This window comes from Abramis brama, assembly GCF_963993115.1.
Source record: "Abramis brama genome assembly, chromosome: 13".
Taxonomy (NCBI): Eukaryota; Metazoa; Chordata; class Actinopteri; order Cypriniformes; family Leuciscidae; genus Abramis; species Abramis brama.
Window position 1 is genome coordinate 14,193,086 of NC_139975.1, and position 27,073 is coordinate 14,220,158.

The 27,073-nt window shown below is 40.1% G+C and overlaps 1 protein-coding gene across 4 annotated transcripts in view; it reads left to right on the forward strand.

Moving 5' to 3' along the window:
• Positions 1 to 27,073, forward strand: part of pcdh19 (protocadherin 19) — a 57,514-nt gene that overhangs the window by 18,239 nt on the left and 12,202 nt on the right. For all 4 annotated transcript variants that reach the window (XM_084132531.1, XM_084132533.1, XM_084132532.1 and 1 more), the window contains exons 3-4: positions 13,634 to 13,692; positions 16,077 to 16,249. In XM_084132531.1, the coding sequence (XP_083988657.1) occupies positions 13,634 to 13,692; positions 16,077 to 16,249 (232 nt within the window). The remainder of the gene's footprint in view (positions 1 to 13,633; positions 13,693 to 16,076; positions 16,250 to 27,073) is intronic.

Consider the following 27,073-nt stretch of genomic DNA (forward strand, 5'->3'; position numbering starts at 1 on the left):
TATTGTATAAGCAAGCAGAAAGTACTGAGATCATGTAATATTGGAGTAAATGAGTAAAACAAGCAGTAGGAAGCTATTCATTCCTAAGGCAGGAAAACAGTATGTTAGGAAGCTTACATCTGTTTTCTACATTTTCTAGAAATATAAACTCATCTTCCATTGGTCAGATATAATCTAGCCTCTTGAAAATCAGTAGGACATGTTTTATATCTGTGTTATTATTTAGACATTCATATTTGACTCTATTTCTAATTCCTAAAGGGATAATTCCCCTAAAAATCATTTACTCACCCTCATGTCATTCCAAACCTGCATGACTTTCTTTTTTCTGTTTAACACAAAAAACAGTCACACATATATACATATATAACACATTTAAATACAAAATCAACCAAAGTGCTAAACAAATATACAATAATAGTATAGTACAGTATAGGCTAATAGTATAAAAGTCAATAATAGTATTAATACTACACTAGCATAGTTTCAAATGTTACATAAAACAACTAAGTTTTAAGAAGTGATTTAAAAACCTCTGAAACTAAACAAGATGATATTTAAAAACGGGTCCTTGAAATCCTTGAAAGTTTGTGAATCTTTCACATCTCATGTTTTCTCATGGTTTATTGTTGAGCTGTCAAGTTGTCATGTTGAAATAATCAGTTCCAAGACCTTGACACATTTTTATTTTATTTAATATTTTATTTGATTATTTTAATTTTTTATAGGATGTACCAAATATTCTTCACTTTTATGCAAAACATAAATACGACAAATAGAATATCAGATCTCTGTCAAATGGCCAAAAATAAATGCAAAAAAAAAAAAAAAAAGCTTTTTTTGCATAGTTGTTTGACAGATGAAAACTGTAACAATGTATTTTACAAGGTAACACGATGTCACTTTGCTCTCACTTGAAATGTGTCCCCACATTAAGTCCTTGAATTTGAGGGTATTGGACCTGGAAAGTCCTTTATCGGAGGGGCTGTCCTTGAATTTAAAGGGACCTTTCAAGGTGTGGGAACCCTGTAACTGTTTTTGTCCATACAAGGAAACCCCACTGACTTCCACTGTATGGACCAAAAAACACTTGAGACATTTGTTTTTGCAAAATATCTTCTTTTATCTGTCAGAAGAGAGAAAGGAACATGAGTGTGAGTAAATAATGGCAAAATTTCTTTCTTTTTTTTTTTTTTTGATGAACTATCCCTTTAACTAACTCTTAAGAATGTCATATTCATAAGAGTAGATACATTTATGAAAATAAAAATGAAGAAATATGAATGTCTGTTAATTTTGCATATAATAGTTAGGCAGCAAAACATAACCATGAAAGCTACATTTTTTGGTTTTGTGAATTGATCCTTTTCATAATCCGAGACACAGCTGTTTAGCTATGCCTATATTTATTTATTTATTTATCTACAGGAAGTGGATTGACAGGATTGCATATGCACACCTTTTCAGTTTTCACTTTGAATACATTTCATATTCGGAACATGGCAAGACAGCTGGAAGTTTTATTTACTCGCTTGATACAACACCGCAAAACAAGCATTTGTAAAGTGGATAACTCTTAGATCTAGAAGGAAGTTGGTGAACAAAGCCTGTGGTTGTCATTACTTGAATTATTTATCTACTTTTTTCTTTTTTTCGCAGCAGCAGCGAGGCACAGAGCAAAATGCGAATGCATCCAAAATGAGCCTGTTTGTTTAAAGCTCCATTAATGAAGTGTTACTTTTTTTCTCTTTTGTTTTTGGCTGTCTCACTGTCAGGGCTGCTAGGGGAACAAGCACTAATCCAGCACGTCATGATATGTGTTGTTTGAAATTGCATGAAAGCGAGAGGCTGCCATGTGTCTCACGGGGGCGAAGAGCGAGAGAAATAGGACTCCGCAGGGGCAGAGGCACAGAGAGCACAACCTTTTTTGGTCTAGAAAAGCGAGTATCCAGTGGGGAGACGATCACTAAGGGAGCAATGCAAAAATAGAGGTGTGTGTGTGTAATTCTTGTTTACAAGGTGACACCTTTTTAACCTCCTATTAACTGCATGCTCCTGAGAGCATATGTTCTCCACCGGGAGAGGGACGTCACTTGATTCTTTCCCTCTGAATTCACCTTAAAGTTACTTTCTGGGTGTTAATTAACAAAGAATCCAATCCCACCGATCTGTTCAGGTTTTAATTAGCGAATCTAACAATATGCAAGAAACCCATATTAACAGAAATCACTACATATTGGTTTTGTAAGAACAAAAGGAGAGATAAATGCTTTCTCTCTCCTAGAGCCGATACCCCTGTATTGTTTAGGCTGACCTCGTCTCTAGTCTAACAAATGATCTCTATTAAAGCAGACCTGTTAACCAGGACAATAATTATGCCGCATTTATCGGAGGGGCTGTTTGCCAGTCTTGGTATGTTCGTCCAACTACACTCTCAGTATGGGCATCTATAAAGGTAGATGGTTGATTGTGATAGTTATAATGAGAAAAATAGAGAGAATAACAAGGAGTCTAGCCATTAAATGTAAAAATCAGCTTCACTTACCATATTAGTAGTTTGTTGGCATATCTGGATAAAACTGGGATGGATATGTGGAGTGTTTTCAGATAACACAAGGATTTCGAAGACAAATACAGTCAAAGAATGAAACAGCATATTTTGTGTCAATAATTACCTGAACGCAAGCTACTGAAATTCCCATCAAATTCCCCCTGTAGATGTTTTAACCCCATTTTTTAAAAAATATCTTAAATTGCTTATTAACCTACAGCACAGGACCCCAGGTGTCAGATCTTCTCTGTTTCTGCTAATCAGAGGAAGTGCTATTTTTCAAAGCTCGAACTGAACAAAATTGGAGCTGTTGAAGATCTCTTAGGTTGGCATTATTCTCGTGTAATGAGTGTAAGAGAGACCAATTATTCCACTTGTCATCAAAACAGAGGAAGATTAACTCTTCTCCACTTTGACACTCTCCAGCAGTACTATCTTTTTATAGATGTTTGCACTCTTGATCCGTCTGTGCTGCACTGATGTTATTTAATTTTTTTTTTCATAGCATACGCTGCATGTTCGCATCTGTGTGCCGTTGCTATGCTTTTTTTAGTGCACGATAGCTTCATCAACAAGCCTGCCACCTGAACAAAAACACAGAGAATCCTGTGGCTCATCATGCAAAATGGCCACAACTTTCTCTGAAGAGCGGCATTAAAATGCTAAATTAGAGATACAGCTACGCTGTGCATACGGAGGCGGACCCATTTTCGCCAAGCTTAGCTTGAATCCCAGTTAAGTATTGGGTTTTGAAGCTTAAATTGTCCAACTGCAGAGGGATTTCACCACTTTGCTTTTGAAAAACATAATGTAGATTAAATGGAAAGGCCGCAGTTGGAGCCCTCTGAATAAATGAAAAGAGTCCAGCTCTATAGGATATCACATTTTTTATTAGCCTGCAAGGAATAAAATTGCCCGCTAATCAGGAGTAGCCGAATGACAAAAGATGAATGAAATGGTTCGCCACTGCTCTTGACACAAAGACAAACCAACACATCTGAATCTGTACAGACACAGTGAGCCTTAAGATATGTCAGGCTTTGAAAACTGCTGCGCAAAAGCAAAAATACACAAGCACACCCACGTGTGCATGCACATGAATGCACTCTGACGTCTTTGATAAGAGACAATTACCACACATTGTTTACGGTGCAAGCCAAATTATTTCAGCTCTTTATTTCAAGGAAGTCTTGGTGACAATAATGTGACACAAGGTGTGCTATTACTCTCATTATACCGGCACAATGCCAAATACAAATCTGATCTTTAACAGCGCAAATGCAGATGTTTGAAGCACAGAGGGGGTGATGTGCCATCCGTATGCTGTTGTTTTTTGTTGTTGTCCACAACCCCCTACCATGCTCTCCTCCCCCCAAACCTGTTTGGCCCTAAAGATGGTCTAATACAAATTAAATTAAAGAAAGTCAGCACAGATAATCCTGGTGTGTTTCAGCTGCTGTGACGGCGTGGGGTCAAGCCCGCAGCATCTGGCCCTCCTCGCCACAGCAAGCCCACAAGCTGCTCCGCTCTCTCTGGGAGCTGGAGCAGAGCAGCACCCCTACTGGCCCACTTAGGAGAGTGTGTGTGCGTGCACATGTGGTCAGGCCCAGGATGTGGGAATGTAAAACAAGGGTGTGAGCCTGTCAGCACGCATGTAAAGTGTGTTGCTGCTTATGTGGATTTATTTGTTTGTACAGTGTTAAAGGAGTGAAGGGAAGGGTGTTAAATAAGTGTTGTGGTGTAGTTGGGGGAATGTTTTGAAGCAAATCGCTAATTGAAAGACAGTCCCTCGTGTAACGCACAACGCAATGGTGTGAGGGGATGATGTTGTGGAGTGGTGATGGCAGACTGTCAGCACCCTGATGAACATCTGCTCATTGGTCTACAGATGAGCCACTGATGTGTGGCAAGGTAAAGTGTCGCTCTCAATCCCGATGCTGACAGCTGCTAAAAAAGGCCATTTCAAATATTAGGAGCAGATGTGTTCCTATGTGTACTCTTATAGTATTGCATCATGAATTGTGCTGATTGGGTCAAGCTTGTTATGATTACAGTTGAGTTGTTATCCTCCCATCTGTCCATTAGGGCATTAGCGCCCAGCCACTACTACGTCTGTCATCCAGCAACGCTTAGTAAGGTGGTAAAGTGCATAAGGGCATAAACTGCAACAAGAGCTTGGAGAAAAGGCGGGGGTTGATTTTTGCATCTTCGCAGTCTTTAATTGCAATGGATGTGCTTTTTTTGCTAGAAAAACAGAGCAAAACATTGTTACAGAATGTAATAAAAAAAAATACAAATACATTATTTAGCAGATAATTTTGTCCAAAAATGGATTAAAATCCAAAAACGTTAAGAAATAAAGGAGCCAACAGTATTAAAAGGGCAGGTACATTTAAAGTCTTTAATTTTCCTTTCTTTTTTTAACATTATGAATATTAACTTTTTCGCATTGAATGCATTTTAAAAAGAAAGAAAGATGAGGATGAGGAATAAAATCCTCAACAACATACAGTATAAAGAGAAAGAAAGTATTGTTAAAGCGGCTGATTTAAATGTGAAGAAGTGAATGATTTTTAGAACTCCTTATGAGAACCACAGTTAGATTGTTACATAGTGGAAAGAGAGAGAGGCTTGAATCTGTCATCCGTATTAGCATCACCTTAAAATGTCTAGACCGTGTGCTAACTGCTACACTGTCGCTCTGGAGCCCAGGATCCGAAGCCAAGTATGCAGTAAACATTGTTTGTTTGAATAAGTGGGGAAGGTTGGAGGGATTAGTGAAAGATGATGAAGTTCGCACCGCTTCCTGTTTGCACATTGCATCTCCCCGCATCTCATCTGTTAGGGATGTCAATAAGGAGATGTCAATAAGGAGGCTGGCTCAATCCATCTTAGAAAGGGGGAAAAGAGAGAAATGAAAAGACAGAGTGAGGAAAGAGAAAGTGCACTTGAGGCAGAGACAGACAGGGAGTATATCCGGGGAGACTAAGAGTCTGTAATGAGTTGCTGCAAATTTCCATCCACAGGGGAAAAAAAAAAGAATCCTGGAAAGATGCTTTTGTGCCTTGTCATTGTGAAAAAGGTGCCGGGCTTTCGGCGGGGGAGGCAAATGGGCTGAAAGTGTGTGGGGGGGATGGGGGGTCTGTTAGATATCTCAGTACGTTGACAGATATTTGGGAGAACATACCTCTAGATACTATGTCATTATTTTGGATCAAAGTGTCAAGCGGATATATGATTTACACTCATAACAAAAGCAGCATCCAGAATGGATGAGTCGGCACTCCCTGCTGGAGCCCAGTGCTGGATATTACACTGATGTAAAGGTGTTCACATCGCTCATGTCCGCTCACGCCTGTCGAATGAGTCTCTGTGTGTATTAGCGAGTGTGTCTGTGAGGGAGAGAGAAACAGAAAGATGCATGACTATGGTGTAAAAATATCTATCTATCTATCTATCTATCTATCTATCTATCTATCTATCTATCTATCTAATATGAGCAAACCTAATATGAGCAAATTAACTAGAACCACTAAAAATGCTAGATGATACAGACAGAGCTGTTTAAGTATTTAGATTACAATAATTGTTTGAAAATTAATGTATATGATTATCATATATTTATACTTTAAAATATTCATGATTAATTTGTACTGTTCAAAAGTTTGTCAGTAAGATTTTTAAAAGAAATTAATAATTTTATTAAGCTAGGATGCATCAAATCGATCAAAAATGACAGTAAAGACTTTTACATTTTTACAAAATATTAATTTTTTAAACAAATGCTGTTCTGTTGAATTCTGTTGGATGAAAGAATACTTAACTGTTTTCAACAATTATAATAATAGGATACATGTTTTTGTCATATTCCGATCATTCTGGAGCACCAAATCAGCATATTAGATCATTTCTGAAGGATCATGTGGCTCTGAAGACCGGAGTAATGATGCTGAAAATTCAGCTTTGCCATCACAGGAATGAATTGCATTTTAAAATATAATGAAATAGAAAACAGTTATTTTAAATGGTTATAATATTTCACTTGGTGAGTATATACACAAAAAATTACTAACCACAATCTTTAGAATAGTAATGTAGTCATGATAGATTTCCTAAAAATACTAAGAGCCACAATTAAAAGAAAATTCTACTAATTTAGTAGGAAAATAAAGACTGTACCTCAATAACCTGTGCGTCACATCCTTTTATCTGAAGGAAAGTGAACCGACACAGGTTTGTACATCCTGCTATTATCTATCATCCAGGTGACTCTCCTTTTCCATCCCTGGTGACGCCAGGTGGATGCGAGGAGCCTTTTGAATAAAAAGAGTGAATGCCTTTTAGTCTAAGCATTTGAAATAGAATAACATTCCATTGGAGTGACTTCTACAAGTTCTGCGAGTTTCATTAGTTTCTATGGCTAAATTGTCCTTTGAAAATGCAATATGATAGCCAAGGCCCCCCACCCACACACCACCACAATTACACACACACTTTTCTTCTATTATGACCAGTATGCTTCCTGTAAAGCATCCAAGCAGATTGTGAATTCTTCGAAACACACACAGACACAGACAACGGGTTGAGAAGGATATTGTAACATCCAAAGAGCTATTTATAGTGGACAGAGTATCTGATCAATTCCCAAACACCACAGGCCAACAACAAACCCAAGTGTTCTTGTAAAAGAGAAATATCAAAGTACGCACACACACTCTCACATGTACAGTAGATCAGAAAGGAGTGTCACAGTAGGAATGTGGCCTAACGTTAGCAAACGACTCAACAGAATGACCCTCCTTGCAGGAATGCAGATATGCATGATAGGAAAGGTTATTTAAATCTTTTCATCACAAAAAGGCAGAGTTCTGACATATGATGACCTTATGAATTATTAACATAGCTGCTATTAATGTATGCATAATTAATCACACACAAACTGAATGGAGCCTATAGCCCTTAGCATATGTAGATTGAGTCTTTTACAGGATCAAACAGAAGGGCATTTTCTTTTTCCCTTCTCTGTTAACGGTGCAGCTGTTGAGCTAGGAAATAGCCATTTCTGCTTTGGTTGTTTATAAGAGCTTTGTGATTGTTTTCTTAAAGGAATATATCTACTACACTTCACAGGAAAAGCAACGCTGAATGAATGAGGTAGGGAAGTGTATTGTGTTTACTCATTAGTAACACACTGTTTCGTCCCCATGGAGAAATGCTTTAGTTAGTGGAATAATGCGATGCCGAATGTGCGAAGGTTACTGCAGGATACGGGCTTAAAAATGATTCCTTTACGTATTTTTTGTGAAGTTGTTTTTTGAAAATACAAATCACTTTGAACCCACTAGGTGTTTTTTTTTTAAACAACTGAACACCATACAGCCAGTTTAAAGCTCCAAAAGCGTTTATCCTCGAAAATGGCTCCCTTTCATAATAAGATGGATTTGCAACGGGCCAAACTGAGTTGAGTGTGAATTGACAGGTGATGAAGTGGAATGATCTCGGGGATATGGCAGCTTATTTGTCACATGGGCTCCCGTAGCGATTGATTCGTTATAATTTGTGTTTGTAGGTAGCCGGCTGCTATTAAACATCAACAAGTCCTCATATTCATCACGGTTCCTGCCGAAGAGGCAGAAATAGAAAACGTAATCTCATCCCGATGTCAGGGTGAGCCTGAGGCGCTCCTTCACCTCCCTTTATACTGTCGAGCCCCCCCTAGGGCTCACACAGTCTGGAAGAGAATCTGGGGGGGGAATCTATAATCTAGCAGATGGCAGAGGATCTATGGGAAATTCTATAATCAGGGGTTGGCAACCTAACACCGGGCTGAGGAGCGCTGTGTTTCTCTGAGCTGGGGAAGGAAGGATAAATCCACTCCTACCAGGTGCGAAGATGAAGCTGCTGTGGTCCGTTCCTGTCGTCACGGGTGCCGCGTGGAAGGAGACGAGCGGCTTAGAGATGCTGCAGACCCACCGAAAAGATGGTGGGGTGAAAATAGAAGGCTTCAAGGGAGTAGGAGGCAAGAAAACAATGAAAATAAAAGTAAAGGAAGGCCTGCATGTCATAGAAGTAAAAGGAAGAGTGTGTGATGTCTGTGCAGAGCGACTCCATGTTGAGATTGGCTTTCAATATGCCGGCGGGTGAGAGACTCCCCTGTTCCATTCACACAGTCAAACGGCTCACACGTAATTTCTCTGCAGCCTCACTGCAGCAATACATTTGTAGACATATAGACATCTCCTAAGCCTCCGTGGAAAATGCCACCCTTGCTACAGGCTCATTTCTGCTCCTATCACTAAGCCCTGCTCAACAAAGTCTGTCTCCAGTTTTGCCATTTTTTAATGCACTATGCACTACCTGCCTTTGCCTCATGATAACCTCTCTTCGGTAAGCTCCTTGTGGATGGAGGTGAATAAACAACAGTACTCATTATGAGTGCCGATTTCCTCCCAGCACTCTTGGGACTGTGTAAATAAGCTTTAAGATGACTGAAGAGTCAGCTTTCAAATAACTGCGAGCACCAAACTGCTATTAAAATGAGTCAATCCTTCATATTGTTTTTTTTAGTTCATGTAATACATAATGGTGTTTTTTTTAATATATAAAAAAATAATCTTAATTAGCCGCAGCATTGGTATTTAGAGGAGAATATGCTTTTCCACCTCTGACTATGACATAGTAGGAGCATCTGAACTTTAGTGGAGTTCAGAAGAAGAAAAGGGGACTCGCTTGATCTTTAAGACTCTCTCTCTCTTTTTTTTTTATTTTTATCCCCAACCACTACCTAAAATGAAAAAAAATAAAAAATACTTTGAGCTTTAATTTAACTAGTTTTGTGTCCTGGAATTAATTTAATGGGCATTTTATCTACGGTGGTGAAAACAAGGGTACAGTCTGATAATTATTAATTGCTGTTCTGGCGTGCAGTTTGAATTAGTGCATAATTTGCATGTGTAAATGCAAGTACAGGCTGATGTATCAGTCTCAGAAGAGATAATACATAAATTGCAGCAGAGGTGTGACAAGTATGTTATTTTCCCATTTTTTTGCCACCTGAAGAACTCCTGCTCCGCTCGCTCGTTGCATCTGGCCTCTGTACAATGAACGCTCTCGCATCCGGACTATGGAACCAATTGTCACGCTGGGAAGAAGGCAAATCAAATCTCACAGCGGCAACTAAGCGAGGAGATTGCTTTTCCTCTCCACTAGCTGAAGTTGGAAGAGTTTGCTTGGGGTTAGAGGCTGCAGGTTGGAGAGAGAGAGAGAGAGAGAGAGAGAGAGAGTGAGAGAGAGAGAGAGAGAGAGAGAGAAATTAGGTTAGGGTGTCGCCTAGCTCTCTGAAGGTCTCGTTTACCGCCCCCTTTCCATTACTTTCCTCTCCGGCCTTTCCGCCTTCGCTCACAGAGCTCTTAAGGTGCGATTTGCCCCACCAGACCCTTAAGTATGTGGGAAGAAACACAACAATAATTACAGGGATAGGGTGACACTGGCCGCCAAACTGGGGCCGCTCGGATCATAACAACACATTGTAGAACCTGATTAAGTAGCCATTTGTGGCAGCTCGTCTGTAGTTTAAACAACCCTCATCTCCGAGCCTGAAACCCAACCTCTGTGAAAGAAATATTGATAGTCCTTATGATTTGATGGCGGTCAGTGGTGTAGGCATACAGTACATTACTTTACAGGAAGATTGCCGCTAATGCATGGAAGCTCTCTGGCATAAAGACCTCTAAGGGCCAAGGGCGCCTCTTAAATGCCCTCTGGCCATCAACCTGAATTAATGAAAAACACAAGAACATTGCGGAATACAACTGATATCACTTTTTGAGGGAAGCTTACTAATTATCATGATCCATTAGTGAATCATCACCACACATCAATAGATGCTTTTGTTGTGGAATAATGGCACTTATCTATCACGTTCTTCAAAGAACGTGTTGATATCTGCTTGAATACAGTACTGAAGCGCATTTCGTAATCTCCAGCAGTGAGATGCACTATGGAACAGCAGCTGCATTTGCATAACTGAAGCTATTACTCCAATTAGCCCATTCTGATATAAGCGGAGGGATCAAAATGTCAACAGAAGGAAATCTGCTGAGATGACGGAGCCTGCATCATCGACAGTGACTCTTCTCGTAAAAGGGTTAGTGATCCGTGCAGTGTAACTGCGTTTCAACAGTGCTCTCATTTGTTTTAAGTGCCGTGGCCGAGGAGAGAGCATAGCTTCGTATGTGTAGATACACAAGTAGGACGGACTCTCGCTCTCCCAGCAGAGATCTGGATAATGCCGCTCAGAACCAATTATGGGCCGGCCACATAGAGGCACATCATTCGGAAATTTGTATACTGTCTTTTTTAATGAAGCTTTCCCCTTGTTACTTAGTCCATTGCTATTCATTAGTACTTTTGTGGACGACTGTAGAGATGGAAAGGTTCTGTAATGAGTTCTCACAGGGACTAAAGTAGAGCACAGGTGGCATAAAACACACACACACACACACACTCACACACACACACACACACACACACACACCTACCTACCCCTATCTATCTATCTATATAGCAAATATTTCAGAACTGAGGTGTGTGTGTATATGTATATATTTAGATATACAGTATACCTCAGTTCTGAAATATTTGCTCATGCCTGTTACTTTGATATGAATGGAGTCAGCCCTGACAAGAACAAAGAGGCAAATAACTAACTTGTGAGCTACAACGAGAACAAACAAGAGTATGTTCCAAATTGAAGTCTGCTAATATAATGTTAATTAAAATGGCTTTTTACAAATGATCTCTGTGATTACAATGACTTAAGGTTTAATTAGAAACATAGCAAACACCCACACAGGCAACACCCCCCCCCCCCCCCACCCCCCCACCCCCCCCACCCCCCCACTCACCCTCACCGTCACACACACACATAAATGAGAACGTTAACCTTCAGTGGGTACAGATTTCACCAGCCCAAACATCTCAATTAGACGCCTGGTCACCCGTCACTTGTAATTAAACCATTATAATGTGTGGAGGTAATTAAGATGTGTGGAGGTGAGGCAGTAAGCAGCAGCTTATTGACTGGAGATGGAAGAAGATCTGAGGTGGACAGTGATGAGCATTACTACACTAGAAAAACAAGATTCTTTTTATTTTATTTTATTTGAATATATATAACAGGCCTCTAAAGATATGACATATTTTATTTAAAAATTTATATTGTTAAAATGAATTCAATCATGACAATCACGTTAATGTATTTGGTCTTGGCAGGCTAAATCTGCTACGCATGCTGCTGTTGCTAAATATAATATAATATAAAAAATATTAAAAACCAGTAAAAGTATGTTTCCAGAAGTAGGATCCAATAAATCCATTGTGAAATTAATCCTGCATAACATGTCACTTATGTAGTTGTTGACATGCACTACTTGCGCTGTAGGGATCTCCTAGTCACTGGTGATGTACACAGATGAAGGAAATTGGCATATTTTTGGGATCATAGATCTTTATGCAGAGTTATTCCATCTGTGATTATGATAGCTTGTATCTGTCTCCCAGCAGCTAGTGTGGAGGTCCCTGGCTGGCGGCATAATCATTGGTCTTGTTGCACTGTCTGCATTAACCTTCTTATCGTCTGGGTGACTGCTGTTGTCAGAGGGGCTGATGGCTAGACATACCCCTGGAAGGAAGCCATTGAATATTTTCCATCTCAGTTTAGAATGAGCTGAAGTTGAATCTTAGAGGCAGGTTTCTCCCCATGGAAAATACATGCATCAATAGTAACCAGTTAGATTCAAAATGTTTAATCCAAACAGGAAAACAGCCAGTTTTTCCACTAAATTAACATAATATTTTAATATTATATAACATAATATTTTTATGCACCAATTAAGCAACAGCCATTTACAGTGATATTAAGCTGCATATATGTTTATACTAATCATTTTCAATATGAAAAATGCCATGTGGACACTTTTTCACCAAGCAAATGAATCGTTGAATCTAGGCCTGGTTTCGCAAACAGGGCTTAGATTAAGCCAGGATTAAGCCTTAGTTCCATTAGGACATTTAAGTAGCTTTTATAAACAATGTCTTAGAAACATATTTTAAGATATGTCAGTGCAAGTATCTCAATCATCAAGCATCAAACAGGCACACTAGGCTTAAGCCTTGTCTGTGAAACCAGGGGCTAGATTTCCGATTCACTGAAACGAACAGTTTAAAGTATTCATTAGTCAATTAATTGAACTTACCAACAAGACTTAGGAACAGGTCTTTCTCAACACTCTAATTCCTGCAAGTCACAAGTCAAAGAGGATTGTGAAATTAGTCATGCTGTTTACAAAATTTAATGACCAAATATGAAGTGCATTGAAGTATTTGCATTATTCATGATGTTGATTTAATTCCACAACACTAGCAATACCGCCACAAATATACTGCGAACACTCAATAAATATATCACCCAGTTCTACTGTGTACTTTTAGTCATTTATTTAGAAAGTGCTGCCTTCCAGAAGACTCTGAAGTCTCTTTCTCAATGTGGGTCAAAGAGTCATCAAATGCAGATCATTGAGGCCTTTTCATCTGCAATTGCAAAGTTAAAAAAATCCCCTGGCACGCTCTTAATTTCTTCCCTCTGTATATTTATTTCTTTGATATTTCCACATTAGCATCCTCAAAAGTGTTGTGAGGAAAAGCAGCACTCGAAGAGAGGAAACTTTCTTCTCTAACCCCCAACACCACTCCTCTATTCCCCAGTCTGGCTTAATGACATTTTGAAGAGTGTGGTCTGACTAAGGATGTTTTTTGGGTGGGGGAGGCTGGAGGAGTGACGACAGGAGCAGACTCACTGCAGCAGAACAGGCCACATGTGCTTAGAAAGAGAATGGGGGAGTTTGCCTTTGAAAGCCCAGGCAGCTAACTAGAGTCTTTGTGTAAAATAACATTTATATTGAAAGGCAATTACTGGTGACATTATTTTGGTTGCTGCATAATTAAATTCATTTTTGTTCCCTCTCTCTCTCTCTCTCTTTCTTTCTCTCTCTCTCCCTCTTTAATTCTGTCTCTTTCCCCCAGACGGAGAATTATTCCATTGACTCCAGTTATGTAAACAGCAGAGCACACCTAATTAAAAGGTATGTCTTTATAAAGCAATCCGATTAACTTATCTAACTTATTTTGATGCGTTCTTAAAGCGGTCAGATCATAGCTTGTTTTCATATTTTCTTTTGTATTATGCTAAACATCCTATTTGCCTGTGCAATGAGCAAAACAAGTATTATAGTATATATTCTGCTTTTTATCACGTCAACTGGGTGTACCAAGTGTCAGATATTTAGGAATGAAATGTTTTTGCATATTAGTTTCAATGGGTGGACATTCAATTACAGTACAGTACAAAATTACAACACTCTTTATCTAACAACAACAAAAACTTACGATATGGCCCGTTTAAGATGCCATTTTTCATTAAAAATAACCAAAAATAAAGTCTTAGGGTTGGTCACATATCGTATAGGCAAGATATTAATGCTCAGAATGTTTATAAATGGCCAGTGTTAAGCTTTAATAATTCAGTATTGTAAGAGATTTAGCACATCCTCATCAAACTTTTTTTTATATGAATAATTCCATCAAATCCCTGCAAACGTGTATACATATTACATGTTAGAGAATAGTAAAACTGTAGCCCAGAGCGGAGGAGGCTTGGGCGGTTAAGCTACATCTGTGTAGATGTTAATCTGATAGCTAAATCTACATGAATTTTAATCCCGGAATTCCAAAGGATTCTTCCTCAGTGCACACAAGGAGGGCTTTGTAAGGCCACGGAGATAAGGAAAAGGTAACGTTATTTCGTACTGTGGAAGAAAAGAGCAAGGACAATAGATCCTTTGTACTGGCAGGACTTGGCTAGCATTCCTCAGTTCACCTAAAAGGAGGCTATTGACTGGCATGGAGCATTGGCATGCAGACGTCCCTAATGAAGGTCCTTGGCCGCCTGGGGCCCTGGCTGCTACGGATGTGCACAGGGACTGTAATGCCTCTTTTACCTGGAGCAAAAAAACATTCCGGTGTACCTCAGTACCGCATTTTTCAAACCAATTACAGCAATTTTATCTTCTAAAAAAGCACTGCCTATGTTTACATAAACAAAGAGTATTCAAGTGTCGACTGTTTGGCTCTGCAACACTACAAAGAAATCCCCTCTGGAGCCTGTGGGCGCACAGACTGGGACAGGTGCAATTAGACTGATAAAATCAGAGGCTGCACTACCACCATTGCAGTGACATTGCTAGAATCCCTCTCTCCCTCCTCTCTTTCTCCTTAGAAGAGGCTGCAGAGATACTTTTGTCTATGTATGTCAGTGTGTGTATGTGTATGCATGCGTTTCTGATCCTCTGTTGCTTCAGAGGCTGAATGTGTTCCACTGGGCTAACTATCAAATTAAGGGAAATCAGGCTTGTTCACTGCAGCTGTCTCTTGGCAGCTTTTTATTTTATTTCTACCCCTCTCACTTTATCAAGTCATATAATGTGGGTAAAGAGGGAAAGCAGTTTGCTCAAATTATTAAACCTCTTTCTTTAAACATCCAGGGGTTTATGTGACCAACATAGGTTTTCCTAAATAAAATGTTTACGTAAAAAAACAACAACTATGCAATAAAAGAATCGTAGCTTTTGTCAAAATTCTAAAGTATTTCTCTTCCAGGAAAATGAACCATAAATATTGATGGCTCATCTGTATGCAGGGGTGTTATACAAGATATCTGTGTCTGTGCAGTTTTATTTAACGATTCACATGAATATAAATATACTTTTTTAGAGAGATAGTTCTTTTTACACACCCTCAGGTTCCATTAGTTAACACTGGTTAATGCCTTAACTAAATAAAAATGAGCAGTACCTTTGTTACAGTATTTATTCATCATTATTAATGCCAGATAATACAAATAAAACTGTTCATTGTTAGTACTTGTTCGGGTCTATTAAATAATGTTATACTTTTGATTTTAAGAAAACTGTGTCAATACAATGAAAGTAAAAAAGGCAATCAAGTTTTAAAAAGACAAAAAAGTATTTTTTAAGTCAATTTGGATTTTGACAACCCTAGTCCTCATTTACTTTCATTAGAGAGAATGTTACATAGACGAGAGAAAGCCAGAGCTTGAGAGTCTGACATGAGGGTGAGTAAATGATGACAGAGTTTTCATTTTTGGGTCAACTACCCCATAAATGCCACTGCAATCAACAGACGTATTTCTGAAACAGTCTATATAAAGCCAAAGCAACACAAAAGAGCTCTGCACAGCCACAGTGAGTGCAGGCCATTGACCCCCGATCCTTTATCCCAGCATATAAGAATTTGAGAAAAAAACACCTATTTTCAGCTACACTCTCTGTGTGGCTGGAAGATAAATAAAGGTAGCAAGGGGTGAAGAGAGAGTGAATGATGAAACCAAAGTTGACAGTTAAATAACACTATCCTTCTTTGTTGTCTTTTCTCCTTGACCTGGCTGTAGCACGTCAACATTCAAGGACATGGAAGGAAACAGTCTGAAGGACAGCGGGCACGAGGAGAGCGACCAAACCGACAGCGAACATGATGTTCAGAGAGGGCACTACGCTGACACGGCTGTCAACGACGTACTGAATATGACCGTACCCCCCAACAACTCGCAGCTACATGACCAAGGTAAGACAGAAAGATCTTGACTAGCTGAATGCATATAGGAAGAAACAAAATCAAGACTTAGCTTCGCAGGCAGAGTTGGCCCAGAGGCGCCTCGCTAATGCACAGGCAGCACTTCTCTTCCTGGAGTCTTTGATACGAGCCCGAGAACATTATTGATGGATGTGAGCAACGTCTGCAGTCGACTGCTACACTTCAGATCCAGACCTAAATGGCAGCAATTAGGCTGACAAAGGTTGAAGGTGGAAATCTACATATCACGCAGTCTCCTCATACATAATTCACGTGGATCATTTAGCAGGGAATTAATGTTGATGTTTCTTTTTTTTCCGACTGCCGTTAAAGACATCCGGTATGATGGCAGGAGTCAGTAAGAGGTCATGTTCACTCTCAGCTACTGCCACTCAATGCTACAAAGTTATAGAGCGACGAATGGCAGCGCTGCTGAGAATCAAAGCGCGGAGAAGACCAAAGGAGGACTCCGAATGGTTTTATTGCACCGATTGTTTTGTGTTGTCATGCTCAATCAGCCTTTGATCTATGTAATTTAGAACAATTGAACACCTCTAGCAGTCGCTAATAGTCAATAGCGAAAAACTCTATTCTTGTCGGATGGAAATTAGTCAACCAATTTTCTGAATTACAATGAGAGCTTGACATTTGCTGAATGCTGAATAGAAAATGGAGCATTTCTGAGGGAGATGAATCATTAAAATCGTTATTAAAATAAAAAATGGTCATTAAAATCGGCAGGACGGTCGCTCAGATAGGAGTTTAAAGAACGTCAGGCATTGTGGCTCGTCTGTGATGCGCTAAATCAAGCCTGGCTGCGTCTGAGTCATAGTACTGCCGCTTACAGATCTTGGTGTCTTGCTTAGAGAAGAAGAGCCTAATAAGAGAGCTACGGATGAGAAAAGACAGAGTTAACGGCTATAAAATAATTTAGCTTGTTCTTCCTCATTGTGTTTTTTCCCCTCTGTAAAGCAGGAGCCTGAATTATGTAGAATTGGCAGGTGAACCAATTAAGATCTCATTTGGTCCAGATCGTGTGCTCTATGGCTAATTCCAGCAGGCTAATTAACCGCTTTGTTCTCCAGATGAATCACACGACGTATGGCTACTTGACAACCGGAGGGAGGAAACATTCTTCCATTTAAATTTTTTATATGTAAATTTGTTTGAGCCATGTTATGTCTGCACTATGGAAACCACTGAGAGGAATTACAAGCCTCTGGGTTTCCATGATGGAGATCTTTCTGCATTTCTTTCACCGCCAACTTCCTGTCAACGTGTAATGAACAATTAGTATGTCTCATGACTACAGTTTAAGCTGTTGTAGACGTCTCTCTGTAAGAGAAATTAATATACAGTATAGGACTCATAAAATGCACTCTGACATACCCTCGAGCTCGGCACTTACATAATTGGACACAACTAGAAAAATGTACAGAGAATGTTACAACTAGATGAAGCTTTTCCAGGTCAGCCATTTTATCATTAGCAAAGCTCTTATCTGCTCATGAGCAAGCAAACATTGAAAATAAAGGATAGCAGATATGCAGGCAAAGCAAGCAAGCAAAATGAGCAAGCACTTCAACGTCGCTGTCAACGGTTTTAACCAAAGCCATTAGACGGTGACAAATATCAGATACTACTGTCATTTTGAGGCATGTCTTCTATCATATTATTCTGCAGCAGTTACTGGCCCCTTTACCCCAATGGAAAGCAATGCAGTGAACAGACGGCTTTCATTTGAGTCCTTTAAAATCTATAGCCGCAGATGTATCATAGCCCGTTTATAATTATGAAATGAACTGACAATGGACATTACATATGCAGAAATATAATGGAATTAATCCGCCATTACAATCTCTGTAATTGTAATTGCAACTGTTGGGTTCCAGAAATAAAAATCCATGTCACTTTCTGTTTTTGTTGAAACCATCAACTCACATAATTTAAACATATATTTTTTTAAATAACCATGTTTAACAGCAAAATACCTAGTGAAAAACTACATTACCCACTATTCTGCAATTTTTTTAAAAAATAAAATCAATCAAAATTAGGATGAATAGTTTTACATTTATTTAAACGAATAGTTTTACATTTCTCCATATTTTTATTTTATTGTATTGTCATTTGCGATGCTTAATGGGATTGTAGTTTCTTCTCCTCATTAAATTTTTCCCTCAAAGTCTGCCGTTTTGTGATTCACCTCGTTGCTTGTTGGTTTGGTTCATGGCTTATAACTCTACAATCCGTATGGGAAACTACATCTGGAGCCAAGGCTACTTAAAATGTGGGCAGGAACTGTTGCACTTTATTATATTGCTAAAGCTGACTTACTGACTAAATTGGCTTGAAACATTTAAATCTCTCAAACCCAGGATGAGATGGCTTCATAAATCTCAGGTGGACTGTTTGCCGAAAGTTCTGATAGATTCTCACGTTTAGTGGCTCTTTTACCTTATTTTGTATCATAAAAGGTGCTACACCAGATTCCCCAAAAAACAACCTAAGGCTGAATTTCCAGCTAGGCAAAAGACACACTCATTCACCAAGACACTAAGGCATATAGCAGCTGTAGTGGGAATACCTCTGATCTACCCTTTAACTGTTCTAGCACAGTGAAACAAGTTTAAACTGCAATTGCCAAAGGACATAAACAGAGAGTCTGGATATAAAGACTCTCCTATGTTTCCCCTTTTTGCTTTTGTTTTTATGTTGTTTTTTTACCCTCATTCTTCCTGGAAACAAACAGAGGCAGGAAGTTGAGGGATAGTAAGCTCCCTCCTGTCTCGTTCCCCAGGCTCCCTAGCAGTGCAAATGTTTATGATTCACGCATCTCTTTGAAAAGTTAACGTTTGCACCAGGGACACAGTGTTACCTCCGATTTAAAATGGCTCCTCCCCAACTTATCTTCCATTGTGAGATCTAGTGTGAGAACGGAGAAAAAAAGCCCTCTTAGGACTACAGTCTCTTAATACGCAATACACAAACTTCCTCAGGGGTGCCTCCTTCATAGCCTTTTTATTCTATTACCAGGATCTATGTCTATGTCCTGCAGTTTGCACTCCTTTTCTTTCAAGAATATGGCAATTTATAGAGGCTTCTATGGCACAAAACATTGCACTTATCGGGAGATGGTGTGTTCTTGACAGGAAAGCGTAGGAGATGGTGCTAATGCTACTGTAGCAGGGCTGTGGTGGTCAAGAGCCAAGACTAATGAGAGAATTAGGGCAGAATTACCTACAGTGCTCAGTCGCTGACTGAACCCTTCCCTCTGTGTTTAAAGCCTCCCTGCGTTGAATTATACATCAGTTTACAAGCAAAAGACTCTTGAGAATGATGGTACCTGATAGAAATAGCATATAAACATGAAAAATACTTCTGCATTTACTTTCCAAATCCCTTCAAGAGCATTTGTATGGGCCCAAACAAATCTGTGAATCTCAAGGATCGACTGCTGATTTTGCTTGTTCTAGGCCAGAGGTTTGGTTGAAGGCTATTTGTAGAGTTCCCAGTCCCACCAGACAAAATGACAGTCACCATTAAGCTATTCCTCTCCTCGCTCTTTTTTTTCCCACCCCCAGAGGAGATTGAGGAGCTTTGGCAGCTCAATTTGCAGCTGCTGAGTTCCAGCATGTTCCACTCAGAGTGTCCCCGACCCCGGGAGTCTTTTATTCATCAATTCCTCTGTCCCCACGGGCTTGTATCTCCTCCCATGCCCCAGGATTTCACACTCCCTCCACCACCCAGTACCCCATCAGTAGACTCTGGCTTCTAATTGATTTTGATGAAATTGATAAAAGAGTTTCCTTTTTTGTCTCCATCACCCCCCCATGGACCCCCTCACCCATCACAAACTCCTCCTCCTCGGTCACCCTCTCATTCTCTTCAACACGTTACTGGCAAGATCTGTCTACGCACTGTACTGCTCAGCTTTCCTGCCAGTTTTCCTCATATTAAAATAATTGACAACTATAAATAACAGGTTTTGCACCCCAAACCTTTAGGTGGGATTTTTTTTTTTTTTTTTTGCGTGGGGGGGGGGGGGGGGGGGGGGTCTCTGATCACCTAATGCAAATGCTGATAGATGTCGAAATGAAGACAGGAACAGAGAAAGACAGAGAGAGGACTCCGAGTCAGGTAAGCAGGGAGCAGAGAGCAGGAGAAATTATGTCTTTGACAGTCTAGTGCGGTTTTCTCTCGACTCTGAACTAAACTGCAGCCTCAAGGGTGCATCATGACAGCTGACTTCTCTTAAAAACTAATATTAACATTTGAATGAATCAGACATTAAAGTCTCACTGAGTTTCTGCCTGATATGAGACACAGGTATATAAATAAATAAATAAATGGTTAAATAATTTGGACTTATTGCATTTAATTACATTTGCATGGCATGTAATTAATGAAAATGTCATGAAAAACATTTTTGCCTTAAAGTGGCTAAGTGCAGTGTTAAATTAGTCAATGGAATTACTGATGAAAATGCTCGTTAATGAAGGGTTTCAATTTTGTCAACGATAATGAAGATGAAACGACAAATGCACATCATGACAATAATTTTAAAAATTCAAGGAAAACGAACTGTTGACAAAAATATGACAAGAAACATTAACAATTCAATAAAGATTTTGTAGACAAATCTAGAGAGAATACTATTGTTCAAATATTCAAATGTAAATGAATAACATTTTAAATTATTTGGTTTAATTTTGCATTTATTATTTTTGTTTACTAAAATTATAGTCCGAGTAAAACGGAATAAAATAATGAATGTCATGATGAAATATTGACAAAATTTAAAGGATTCTGTATATACATCAAAAGTCAAAGACTAAAATATTTTTTTTAAATATTCGGCTGTGTGTGATGTCACAGATGTCACATATTCGGCTGTGTGTGATGTTTTTTAAATATCCGAACATCGGCTGTGTGTGATGTCATGTCTTAAAAACACAAGCTAGGCAGAGCCCAACAGATTTGAACAGAACGTGATTTTTGGCCTGGTCCATCTATGTGTAAAATAGACTAGCGATTAAAAAAATAGCACAGATAGAGTGCCTGTGTGAACGTCCTCTTAAATGTGCTGTTTACTTTCCTGCATTAAAGCATTTTTCTTTCTATAAGGTGTCAGAGTATTACTGCAAGGTGTTATAGCTTAGCTCTCCAGCGGTTACCTTCACAACATTGTGTACAAATGAGGAAATGAATCGTGTTTTTATTCAGTGCTGTCACGCACTACTCTGGCAGGTAGGCCTTGAGGTCGTTCTCTTTGAAGGTTTGCCTTCCTCTCAAAAACATGAAAACATCTCAGACAATCACATAACTCTTGATAGCACTGCTCTGCCTTGAACCCCCAATCTCCAAAACCCTTCTTCTGAATACTCGCAACGGGGTTTAATCAGCTCAAGAGGGGGCTTCTTATCTTTCTGCACTTGTTATGGGAAGCTTATTGAACAAATCAGAGGGGGAAAAAAAGGAGCGGTTCATTATTTCCAGGGTTGGCAATGAGGTTGATGTATCTCATTGTGAACCCTCAGTTGACAGCTCATTTTCCAGACATTCCTAGCTTTGATTCACGGAAGGCGAGAAAGAGAGCGGGACGGTGAGGAAAAGAAGGCTCAGGATTCCATTGCCTATTCAGGACCAATGCTTGCGACTGTGTGTTAATAATCTCCTCAGAAAACAGGCTGAATCCCAATTGTTTGTTGAACACGTATGTAACTGGGTACAATTCTGCGCAGATAGGAATGCTGAGAGATTGGCCTTGTGCACGACAGAGGAGAAGATTAAGGCAAGGTAATGTGCTGTTTGATAGTCACGGTGAGAAAGAACCGCTGCTCTTCAATCTCAAGTCAATTTGGGAGACTAAAAGGAAGGAGAAATGAAAAAGTTTGCATCTAAGGGTTAATGAGAGAGGGACTGTGCAAAAGGATAAGCAATGAGTGAGGGTTTTAGCCTGATAGATGGATAGGTCAGCTGAAACGCGGCGCCATGCTGTCTGCAGTGTGCCAAATTGTGCTATCCTGATTGATCTGTTTTTGGAGAGTTGTCTTTAACGACGCTGGATTTCTTTGCCACACACCTTTCATCCTCATGTCCATCTGCTCCATACACTCCTGGTCCTTCCTGACTTGTGGCCCTTATCCAAACCCACATCTCTCTCTCTCTCTCTCTCTCTCTCTCTCTCTCTCTCTCTCGCAGTCATGAAAATCCACAAGTAACAAAGCCCAGGGGCAAAGCATCCTCTAGGGTGCAGAAGGGAAAATGAAGCTAACCATGCTGCATCCCCAGCTGTGCTCTAACCGGAATGTAACTAATAGTGAGGTGAGACAAAGTCCATCCCAGTAGAAGGCTCTTGGACTGTAATGGGCTCATCGTAACAACTGTTACTGGGGTGCCCGGATCTTAAAGTAAGCATTGCTTGCATCCCGTCCCAAATTCTTTTACCCGGGTGGGATAGAGCAGGGCTCAATAATAAGGATGGCACTGGCCAGCGTCAGAGATTTTTGGGTCAGTTGATGGGATCGTTACTTGTCTTTTCAGGCCAGTGCTGCGCTGTCACCGAAAAGTTTGCATTCACTGATCTTTTACATTCATTTTTTTTTATTACATTGTATACATTTCCAGTTTGTTGCAAATTTTCATTTGTCAAAGGAAAAATACAAAATATAATTACAAATATATTAAAAAAATATTTTAATACATAAAACAGATGTGTAAACATTCCCATTAATGTAATAAAGAAACATTACACAAATAAGAATACATTACTAAATTAAAAATGAACAATTCTTTTGTGTTGGGGTCAGTGAATATATGAGCAGGACCAGCAGAAAAAAAAACAAAAAAAACCTTATTGTCGAATCCTGTAGGGGTCGCGTACATTGCAGATCACATACCGAGAACTAGGAAATTTATCCAATCAGCAGAATCCCATCAGCACCGATCCCAAGCTGAACCAGGCCCTCATCCTCACAGCCGCTCTGTTTGACAGTGATTGGATTGGACTGTGTGGCGAGTGCTGCCAAAAAGTGAGCCTTGATCTGTAGGCAGTTGGTCTAATAGATGGCAGGATGAGATCCTTGCTGGCATGAAGCCCACAGCACCCACAGCAAGTCCGACTCAACTCCATTAACTCCCATTAGAATTGCTCAACTAGCTTCACTAAAACTGGACATTCCTGATTCACGCTTACGGACAAAACTACACGCGCGTACACCGAAATGCGCACTGATTAAAAGAACGTACTGCCCTCACAAAACACACCCACGCTTATACAAACAGGATAATCTGTTGCACACATTATTTACTTGAGCAAATGTCAATTTTGTATTGCATTTTTTTCTAGAACCGCCGGGGTTCGCTCACTCAAGGAAAGATTACGAATAAACTCTGCAGCGGTAAAGGGGAAAAAAATCGGCTGTCTTCTGACAAGTACATTGTACCCGGCAGTTTTCTGTCCAGAATACAAAGAGACATTTATCACTGCAGCTGGGTAGAAAAGAGAGAGGGGAGTGTGAGCGAGAAAAGAGAGTGGAGAAAAATATACAAGGGAGAACTGGCTGCTCTGTCACTGCGGCAGTGCGAGAATTTCTCTTTTAACCCCCTTCCTATTAATGCAGCATGCATTTGAGTGAATAGAAGCCGTCCTCCATTCCCTTCCCATGCTATATTTCCTGTTTTATCTTACAACCCGTTTTGGCATTGCATTTCTCCCGTATTACGACTTCTGAATTGTAACACTAAAATGACGCCTTCTGCTCATCTGAGGTAATTACAGCCATTACGAAAAGGTTAAAACCCTGGGCAGCTGCCCTTTCTGTATCCTGTCACTCTGATGTATATTCATTCGCCCTGGTGTAAACATAAATGATCGGCTGAAATGCATACGCAGACCTACCATCAAAGCAATGACTGTGCTGTTGGAAACGACTGGCCGAGTTCACAGGGATGCCTTCATCTTGTCACTGCTTCATCCCTCTGTCCTCACTGCATCCTCACTCACTCCATTGCAGATGATCTCAGTGGGTTAAAATTTAGTTCAGCTTCCTCCTGCATAAAAATGACAGATTATCAGCTATTGATGAAAGATTAAAGACAGGAACTGGTGAGTGAGATCAGTTACGGCCCCAAACCCTGGGAGTCTCCCCACTTTGCCCAAAGGCGTTATCTCTGCATAATGTCAGCTTCACAAAGCAGAAAACCTCAGCAACCCTTTTACGTGCAAATACCCTCTTTTCTTTCCCTCAAAGCGGTCAGCTCTCCCCAGAGCTTAAGCAATCGTTTTCCTCAGAGGAAAAAAAGGCAGTGTGGCTTGCATTCTGAGCGTGCCACTGCAACAGACTTTGTTTTCCTACATGCCGCCCCTACGGTCTGTTTTCAAGGCTTCCAAAAAGAGGAGATTGAGCTCAATCACTCCATCCTCTGGGTAGCCAATTAACCTTCATGGTTTTAGGGCCCTTGCCCCCAACCCCTTAAAAAGGAGTATAAAAACTAATGGGGGAGGCTGGCTGTTAAGTTTAATGGGAGACAGGGAGGCCTCAAAATGGTTTTTTTTAATGATGCTCCCCTGCTCTCATGCACTATCCATTAAAGAGTAGGCTGGAATGGGCCACTGCACTGCAAGACTAGAGATCAACACAATCAAATGGGCCAAACATCACAGCGGGGGCTCAGGCCCTTTGTTAAAGGATAATGTGCAATCTTGCTCATAATTTTTGTCACATTAACATCACAAAAGTTCTAAAAAGGCAGCCTAATATGTCTCCATCCAAATCTACGCTGTCACTTACACAATTTCGCATTGGTGATAGATGTCTAATTTAATCTCTGGCCTTTATGGGATCATTAGCTCCCATGTAGAGCTCCTCTCGTGGGCTTTGCTTCTGATCCTCAAGCAAGACCAGGGGCTATTTTGCTTGAACACCTGTGTTGAACTTCAGTAAGGGTCAATAAGATTTTTAATGTTTTTGAAAGATGCATCTTATGCTCGCCAAAACAGCATTACAAATGTCTTTACTGTCACTTTTGATCAATTTAATATGTCCCTACTGGATAAAAATATTGATTTCTTTAAAAAAAAAATCTTACTGATCCCAAACTTCTGAATGGTAGAGCACATTCACGAAAATAAATAAAAAGAAAAGGAAAAGTAAAATTAGTTTTCCTAGCATAATAGCAGATGTCATGTTAGCAGATGCCACTTGGATTAATATTCTTGAATGACATTCATACCTTTTTAAGTGTGACTAAGTGTCCTACTACTTTCTGGGGTCACTCTTCATGCCAAACTCAAGCTGCCCACCCCTGCAGTCCAGTTCTGCCCCAGTTGAGCTAGAATTGTGAAAGAGCACAAGAGGTGACTGGGGACTGCCAGTAAGGCTTCTTAAGACTAGTGGCTTTCTCTGTACTTGGTTTTATTCTTCTGTCATAGATAAGGGCATTTAATGTCACGGCCCCGCATGTGGCCAAGAGTGGGCACCAGGGAAATCCAATTAACTTCAGCCACAGCAACACTGCCCACATTGTGCCTTTCGCAATCCCACCCACCCCTCTGGCACAACCGGTTGCCTTCCATCGCCAATGACACACTAACTTCTTTTGACTCAACTCGAGTCGAACATTAGTCTGTGCTGTTTTTCTTCTTGTTTGTGATCTCAGGGTTTTCACTGAGGAATACGCCCCACTGCTGAGTCTCAGTGCGTGACTCATGATTTCTTTAAGGTAAGCTTTCGCAGCATATAGATGAGCAATCACAAATGTCCCCTCCCCACCGTCTGGCTGCGATTCAAGGCAAGGTCTGCTGCCATTTCAGATGCAGTGTCGCTCTGCCTGTCAATTTTACTCAGTATTACACCATGTTTTGCAATGGTTGGCCAGAGCTGCTGTTTTGGGCATGTGGGGAGTGAAAACTCTTGAAATACTAATAAAAAGGGAGACTATAAGTGTCCATAGGGATGTGAGAACAAAACAGGGTGTGGCGTCACTGGTGCGAGGCCAGATGGTTACCGACTTAGAGGTGGCACGGCTATACTGCACTTGGACCTGAATTTCAATGCTGTATATATCTTCTGCGGTACAATAAGCATCAGGTGAGCCAGCAGGGCTCCTCCTCTTGGCTGCTGACTCTTGTCATGCCGGCCAATGATGACTTGATGGAATGCAGTTCTTACATTACAGGTAGCACTTTCCCAACAGTCTTTATATTCGTAAGAAAATCAACTCTGAAAAATAAAGACGAATGGAACGTTAACAAGCAGTCAGACTGTGTACAGTCTCTCTGCATTATCTGAAAAGAAAGAATGTGAAAGAAGGAGAGAGGCAGAAGGGGCATGTGGGAAATAATGAGGGAGTCGGTTAAAAGAAAGTAGGAGAAAGAGGCAGACATGGGCATGAAGAAGAGAGTGAGAGACAGAAGAAGAGAAAGACAAAAGAATGAAAGAAAGCGAATGAGATAGGCCAGCTTGAAAAACAAGATAAAACGGAATATAAAACGCATAGCCAAGGTTGACACAGTGAACATGCCTGAATGAGAAGACACACTGCATTAATTATGTAACACAGTCTATGCAAGCAGGCCGCTCACACACGTCTCACAGGGGATGACAGTCTGCAGATATTAGTATTCGGTTGACACAGTTGGGCCCAGCTGTTGAAGAGAAGACACACTGATTTTATGCACTCGGGTTGCATTGTGTCCAGGTACGTTTCTGTCAGTCTTTGCTTGACAGGAACAGGGCATCGGCTTTATTCCCACTGAATAAAAAATAGCTCAATAGGAGGAAAATGAAGCAATAGCAGTTTGTGGGGAAG